Source organism: Erythrolamprus reginae, chromosome 5 (assembly GCF_031021105.1).
Source record: "Erythrolamprus reginae isolate rEryReg1 chromosome 5, rEryReg1.hap1, whole genome shotgun sequence".
In the NCBI taxonomy this organism is placed as follows: domain Eukaryota; kingdom Metazoa; phylum Chordata; class Lepidosauria; order Squamata; family Dipsadidae; genus Erythrolamprus; species Erythrolamprus reginae.
Genome location: NC_091954.1, coordinates 80,139,349 through 80,147,745, shown reverse-complemented (window position 1 = coordinate 80,147,745; position 8,397 = coordinate 80,139,349). Strand labels below are relative to the sequence as shown.

General features: G+C 36.8%; 1 protein-coding gene across 2 annotated transcripts in view; it reads right to left on the bottom strand.

Annotated features, from left to right (window-relative positions):
• Positions 1-5,152: 5,152 nt before the first annotated feature.
• The window catches only part of PXYLP1 (2-phosphoxylose phosphatase 1), a 46,272-nt gene continuing 43,027 nt past the window's right edge, over positions 5,153-8,397 (bottom strand). For both annotated transcript variants that reach the window (XM_070754075.1, XM_070754076.1), the window contains exon 6: positions 5,153-8,195. In XM_070754075.1, coding sequence (XP_070610176.1) covers positions 7,264-8,195 — 932 coding nt within the window. In that variant the 3' untranslated portion in view covers positions 5,153-7,263. The remainder of the gene's footprint in view (positions 8,196-8,397) is intronic.

The following is an 8,397-nucleotide window of genomic DNA, read 5'->3' as shown; positions in this document are numbered from 1 at the left end:
TTAACTTTATTTCTGCTGTAATTTGCATATTTTTAAATTTTACATAAAAGCTCCTGTATGCATTTAGTACCAACATTCACAAATATACTTCTGTGTGGTGTTTTCTTTTTTAATGTGCATTTGTCCTAAAGTATACATTTCAGGCAATATATTATTATAGTGTACTAATTTTTGGAATTATTTTCACCAATATAAAGTTTATTGAGAATTCTGGGCACTTTGAATATTAAAAGCAAAATGCCTTTTATATCATATATTATATTATAAGTAAAAATTAAAATTTAAGGCAGGTTGATATATTCAGTCTTCTAATATGGAAATTGCTAACTCCATCTCCATTTTTTTCTACAGCTTGATAAGCTTTAAAACATATGGAAAGGACAAATTACTGAATTTCTCTCAATATTTCAAAATTACAAAATATATGTAAACATTTGCAATTTTTTGGTTTGAAAATGGTATATTTTTATTCAACAGAATCTCTCCAAAAATATAAGTCAATAAGCATACAGGGTTTTTTTAAGCCATAGACCCTAATTCCTTGACCTTTATAATTATTGTGAAATTCTATCCATTTAGAAATAACATTTTTGCAATTGCTACCCAATTCATTTCAATAATTTTATTTTAAGCTGTGGTTGCTTGCAGCTTCAATGTTAAGTTAATGTTCAGACAAGTAAATTTATTTTACAAAATCTCTTTTTTTATATGAAAAATATTAAATTTGAGTTGAAATCCTGATGACTCTAAGGACACATACATGTCGGAATTTTTTTCCCAACAATCTGAAAGTAGTTTGACACTGTCTTCTTCCAGGATATCTCATTTTTCACCCATCTGAATAGATTATATGATCCTGGGTAACAACTAAGTGTTAATGATCTAATTGTCTAACACACATCTTTATTAAATTAGGCAGTTTCTAATTTGGTACGTCTTGAATCAGGTTGTTGTTTTTTTAAAAAAATAATTGAATTAGGTCTAAATCAGGGGTCAGCAACTTTAAAAATTGAAAGAGCCATTGGGACCTGTTTGCCAGAGAAAACAAAACACCTGGAATCACAAAACCTGGGTAGGTGTGGTCAACTCAATGTCACTCCCACCAAGTCACATGAAAAGTCCCCGCAGCTATGCCTACACAGGTTTTGTGGTGCTATTTTTTCTGAGAAACAGGTATTTCTTTCTCTTTTCCCTCTCTCCCTTTCTCTCCCTCTCCTATCACTCTCATCTTTCTTTCTCTCTTTCCCTATCCTCATCTCTCTCTCCCTTCCTCCCTACCCATCTTTCTCTCCCTCCCTCATCTCTCTTTCTCCTATCTCTATATTTCTCCCATTTCTCCCCTTCTTTTTCTGTGTGCCTTGGAACGACCACCACACCAGTAGAAGCTTCTCTTTGGGTGACCCTCCTCCCACTCTTGCAGCACCCTGGCTGGCTTTGACACTCATGGGGAGACCCTCCTGAAACAAGTGCCAAAGTGCAGCAAAGGTGCACGCAGATGACAGGTGGCAGGCACTTGTTCACTTAACGAGAGTCTTTGGACGTAGCTTCAGTCCTAAGGATCCGGCCATTGCTGGATTGTCCCCCTTCCTGCAGCTCTTTGGCTAAGCAGGAAGGGCATGAGCTCCTGCCTGAAACAGCAGGAAGGGAAGGATGCCTTAGCAGCAGGAAGGGAAGAATGAAGACAGCTACAGAGCCGCTTCTCTCCTGTCCTAAGGATCTGGCCATCACCTTGCTGTGCCCCTCCGTGCGTGAGAGGAGAAAGAGGAAAAGGAGGGTCATCAGAGCGAAGGCTGCTTTTGTTTCGGGCTGGAACTTACACCCACCCTGCTTGGCCAAAGAGCTTCAGAGGGGGGACATGGCAAGACAATGGCCATATCCTTAGGGCAGGAGGGGAGCCATGTCCTCTTTAAGCAAACAGCTGCCTGCCCTCCAAACATGCCTTTGCTATGCTTTGGCATTCGCTTGAGGGCCTCCTCCCACATGTGCACCATCCTGGTCCCACCACAGCCAGTCAGGGAATCGTGAGAGGGGGAGAAGTATCTGGTATCAACCTCTATTGGAGAATCATCCCAACTGCTTCCTCATTCCCGCTGTTGCCCTTATCTTCTCAAGACAGAGGAGGGAAGAAAGGGTGAGGCTAGCCAGTGATGGGACAGGGAATCAGAGCGGGGGGTGGGGGTGGGGGTGTCAAAGAACCGTATGTGGCTCTAGAGCTGCAGATTGCCAACCCCTGGTTTAAACTCGCTTATGTATGTACAGTACATGTTCTTTAGATCACAACATGTATGTAAAATGTTGTGGGAAGTTTTTTAGTGGAAAAAAAGACATCGTTCAAGACATGACCTAATGAGCATAGGAAAGGAGTAAGCCAAGTAGCATTTCTACACTGTTCTATATAATATCATCCTTCTGTATTTTATTGCTATGATACCAGATTTCAAAAAAATCTTCAAGACCAGCTGATAACATGGCTCCCAAATCAGCACAGACTGTAGAAAGCTTTGCATCTCATTTGGAAACCCAGAACCCAGAGTATGGAGGAAGAATAGAGAGGCATGCACTGAAAGATGTTTGAAGTCCAATGTGAAGTTTCCATAGTCTGTGTTGATTTGGAGAACCATGTCATCTGCTGGTGTTGGTCCACTGCGCTTCATTAAGTTCAGAGTCAAAGCAGCCAGGAGATTTTGGAGCACTTTATGCTTCCTTATGCAACTGAGCTTTATGGGGGATGCTGACTCGGCACCTGTCCACACTTCCAAAAGCACTTAAACCTGGTTCAATGACCATGGGATTACTGTGCTTGATTGGCCAGCAAACTCACCTGACCTGAACCCCATAGAGAATCTATGAGGCATTGACAAAAGAAAGATGAGAGACATGAGACCGAACAATGCAGAAGAGCTGAATGCCGCTATTGAACCATCCTGGTCTTCCATGACACCTCAGTAGTGCCACAGGCTGATAGCGTCCATGCCATGCCGCATTGAGGCAGTAATGGCTGCAAAAGGGGCTCAACCAAGTACTAAGTACATATGCACGCTTATACTTTTCAGAGGTCCGATATTGTTTTAATAATATTGTAATTTAATATTTAATGTAATATTCTAATTTTGTGAGATTGTGGGTTTGGAGTTTTCATGAGCTGTGCCCCATAATTAATTTACTTTATTTATTTATTGGATTTGTATGCACAATTATGAATTTGTATGCACAATTATGAATCACAATTATTAAAAATCACAGCTTGAACTATATTGCTTTCCATGTAATGGGTCTCCTTGATATATTACTTTTCCCCTTTTAAGTTGAATTACTAAAATAAATGAACTTTTGCACGATATTCTAATTTTTCGAGTTTCACCTGTATATCGCTCTGAATTGAAATCAGAATGTAATTTACTGTAATTTAAGCTATATATCTTTGGCAGGTTGACTATACCATAACAAATTGTGTCAACGTTTCATTCTACAGATGTTTTAGTGCAATACTGGGTTACATAGAATTACAGTAGTACCTCTAGATACGAGCTGCTACACATGCGAGTATTCCAAGTTACGAGCCGCAACGCAAGCGAAATTGCTGTTCGACACCCGAGCTCAAATTCGGAATACAAGCCGAGCTTCCACTAGGTGGCGCAAGAATCTCCTTGCTTCCAGTTATTTCGGCGCGAAAAATAAAGTCTAAAGGCATTCGTTCGAGATGCGAGTTGATCGACTTACGAGCTCGGGTCTGGAACGAATTAAACTCGTATGTCGAGGTACCACTGTATTCAAAATCTCTCAATTGCTTCAGTAGTACCCCACAGACACTATTTGAACTAATTCCAATCCTGTGTGTGCTTATAATTCTGTGCTGCTTGTAGCTTTTTCTCATATTTGATCCGACTTATATTTTGAGTTATTCTAGTTTAAGTCAACCATTTCATGACATCTGTCTGAATTTGAATCAGTGTGCTTACTTCCAAATTATTAAGTACGCTGGATGTCCTGCAGAGAGGTACAAGTTAGAAATTAATAAAGGAAATAAAAATCCTCCCTCTGGACATCTCAAATTGAGGAATCCTTTTGGAGGAGCTGCAAAGAATAATGTCTAAAGGACGTGTACATTCCTTATTACTACCTTTGAAAAACGCAAGTGAAATTTCTGTGTTACCCTTTTAGATGAATTACAAATAGCTCCAATTTTCTCACTGTTAGAATTGTTTAATTTGTGGCACTTTATGCATTATAAGAATTTAAAGCAGGAAATACTCAGGTATGTTTGCCACTAGTGAAACAGGGTTTGGAGAGGAGGATTTTTCAATTTTATGTAATTTGCTTGAAAAGCTTTATACGGCATGAATGATATACATTTTGTAAAATGTCAATTATGAATTCTATGAAATATCAAATAGTTTTCATTTCTTTTATTTTCCTACCTTTGAGTCACTCTTGACTCCTGGCAACTGCCTAAACAAGTCTTTGCAGTTTTCATGGCAACAGTTTGAGAAGTAGTTTGACATTGTCTTCTTTTTTCAGGGCTGATAGAATGTAAATAGTCCAATCATACAGATAGTTTCGTGCCTAATGTAGAACTACAAATCAGTTTTCCAGCTTCTAATGTACATTTGGATGAACCGTGGGTGATTGGTTTTTTAAATGGAGTTTTAGAACATGATTCTTGCTAGATTTCTTACATGATTTTTAGATTGAAGGTTTTTTTAAAAAATGTTAAGATTTCTTGCATATTTTGTATTTGCTCTGTTGTAAGCTGCCCTGAGTCCCAGGAGAAGGGTGGCATATAAATCAAATAAATAAACAAACAAAGAAACAAACAAATAATCTTTAACCATTAGATCAAACTAACTTTCTATGTTTAGTGTTGTAATAAATGAAGTATAGTTTGATGTGTTGTTTCTGCAGGTTGTTAAGTTACCTAATTGCCACAAATCTGGTAATAATCACATTTGGAACTTTTACAAATTCCAAAAAATTGTTACATTTTTTCTTAAGATGCATATTAAGCTAAGTACAAATAAAGTAGCTATACACTACAGGAACAGAATAAGTATGTAACGTTCCTGCAAAAGAATCAATATTTTTACTTTGAAAAAAACCCAAATCCAGCACTACTAAATAAAGATTAGCAGTAAAGAACGACTACTGCTAAAAATTCCTTCAAAATTTTATTTATAGAAACATCTAAACATATCATCAAAATGATGCCGAAAAGCCAGTAAAGCTTGAATAGAAATCACAGCTAGTTTTAACTGCTAGCACCATTTTACCTTAAAACATTCACTAAAGTATGGTTCTGGGTATATACAAGCTACCGGTACTTAAAATACAAAATGTAGCATTACCAGTTTTAAAACATATTTTACTGTATGATGAAAACATTTTGAAATGGAACTGTTCATTTTCACATTATGAATTTATCAAGTTAGATTATTCATAACATTTTTCTGCATGAATCTAAGTACCAAGATTAAAAGATTATTTGAAACACTAGTTTTGTCATTTATTTTACAAAGAAAGTAGAAAACAGTTATGTCACTATAAAGTAAAAAAGATGTTTCACTTTATAAAATGTATTCCTTAGTCTATAAAAGTACTGATGGGACAACAAAATTAAGCATCTTGTGAAATTGTTTTTTGGTCATATGTAGCCAAATGGTAAATACTTTGTTGTTCTTTTTAATAGCATAAATTATTTCAACAGATAGATTCTAAAGAAGTGGAATCAAGATGTAAAAACCTTTTTTCTCCATATCTATCTCCTTTATATTTTCTTTCAAATTTCTTTTCTCGCATCTGGCACAACTTGTAATTAGTGTTCAAAGTACACATAAAGTGCTAAAAGTGCAAAAACAAAGTTTTTCTTTCAATATCTATGGATTGTTTTGTATATGGTATGATGATTTCTAACAAAAATTGCTTCCATCTATTTGGGATTATGGAAGGTGGATGCAATATTGTAAATGGAGTCTTATGTAGCTTCTGTATAGGTTGATCCACGCGGGTCACGTACAAGATACTTTTTACAATGCTGGTGCTCCTCAACAAGTCACTGATTACAGGCACTGAGATTGTCGACTTTACTCAATCTATAGTGTAAGTGAAACACATAGCTTAAGATCAAGTGTATCCAGAACCTGATGTGCAAAGAACATTTGAATCAAACACCCTTTTCTTTTTTCTAATGGCTGTTTTTTTTAACCCTTGAAAAATAATTGATTATAAGAATGGGTTTGTGAAATGAAGAAATACTTTCTGCTATTACATCCACTGGGGTTGTTAATACTTGCTTTTGTTCTGTCCCGGCCTTGCTCAGATTGAAACAAAAGGCGAAAACGCCCAATTTAAGCTTTGAATTACAGTCTTTATATCAAAAAGCCACATTTACAAGCAAAAGTCAGTCTTTGAAAGTTCATTGGAATAGATTTCACAGCTGCAGAGTTATCAGATAGGTCTCCGGGAAAAACGCCAGAGTCAGGGCTAATTGCATTTCAGAAAGATAACCCAGGCGTGAGTCATAGGCAAATGTTCAGGGAACATTTCTGAAACCCCAGATCTAACACAGCATCCATGAAAGGAATGTTGAAACTTCACCCAGAATTACCCAGAAGCCTTTCCTTATATAGCTACTGTGAGTGGTCAGCAAACCCCTAGAGTTAAAACTACAAACTACTTCCTTTTATCATACAAGTGTTGTTGTCTGCTTTGTAATCTCCTGAATCAAGCATCTAAGAGTGGCTCATTGTTTCTAATGTCCCCTTTGTCCTCTAACTCTGACCAATCCCTCATTGACAAATCTACCACCTCTGGTGGTTCCTTGGGTTCATCCAGGTCTATTTCTCCATCATTCTCACTCATCAGCTGGCAAAACTACTGGCCCAGGGTACCCACATGGGCCGGGCTCAACCTCCTCAGAATCTATCATTACCAGAGGTAGACGAGGAGCACTCACAACAGCTTTCATGTTTAAATTTTTGCAGTAGAATGCTAAGTAATCAGAACATATGCATTCAGTTACTCAAGTAACATCTGTTTTACATCAATTATGTAACAAATCATGTTGACCATAAAGAAATTAGTTTTTATATTCCTGGATTAATAGTGGGATATGGCATTTTAAATTAATCTAGAATGGATTTTGGCAAAAGTAAAATAATTTCAAGATATATGCATTTGCACTTAGGCACACAAGACTTTGACAATATCAAACTTCCTCAAAGACAAACTTTTAACAATGCAAAATGGAATACTTTATTCCTCTTCAGTTTAGAACCGTCTTCTGCGACATGCATCATAATAACTAGTGGTATTAAAAGGTGAAAACATGTCCTGCTTAACAAAATGGACAAATTTCTCTAAAGGACACATCATCTTTCCAAAATGCTTGTTAAAATCCCGGCAGAAGGAAGTTTGGAATGTAACATCAATCCCATTGTAAAGGATACGAATAAAGTTTTCGTTATATTTCTTTTCATCTTTCCATAACTCAAAGACTAATCTAGCAGCAAACCTTGGAAACTTGGCCCCAGTGATGCCTAAAGCACTAAGAACAGGTGACAACGTAACATCATGGGCAGAGTAAAGAACAAATAATTCTTCTTTCTTGCCTTCTGCAATCCTTAGCATCCGATTGACTGTTTGGTTCAGGATTGGATGAGTGGCTAGTAGTGCATACAAATAATAATATTTCTTTTTTTGCCTCTCCTTTTCATCTTCAAGTTGATATTTCTTGATTACTTTAAAGTGCTCCATGTCTATGCAACCATTCTTAGTACAGGGAAAGCTGGCATTATGGCAGAACTGGCACAACATAGAATCAATGGGATTAGAAGCTCTTAACTGTCGGGTGGCAATGCCAATTATTCTGGCCATATCGGCATATGTCTTTTCCAAATCTATTTTTTTCACTCGAAGACTATATTGGCGACGTTGCTCTTCCTCCAAATAATGGTTTCTTCTCTGGCATTCACAGTGTCCAGAACAGAAAATTGTGCTCCATTGGTTCCTAAAATTAATTTTCTTCCAATCAAAGTCTGGTAGAAAAGAATAGAGTAATGCTAGTCCACTTTGCAGTGTTCGACTCTTTCCAGTGGTCTCCAAATACAGATGTTTACTTGTCCAATCAATTGGTAGCAAGTTATGCTTCTTTATATATATGTCACGTAACAGTTGCCCATTTTGTAGGTGTTGTACAATTCCTTTAAAAAGAAAGAAACAAGGTAAGTCTTCTTCCATGTAAAATATAGTAGACCTTAGCCATGTATGTTTATTTACATTTGTTTAATATAATGTAAAGCAGCATAAAATAAGGTTAATAATATATATAACAGTAAATCCTAAAGAGATATCAAATCAACATCAGACCCTTCTTCTGGTGCTGTTGCTAGCTGACTGGAAAAG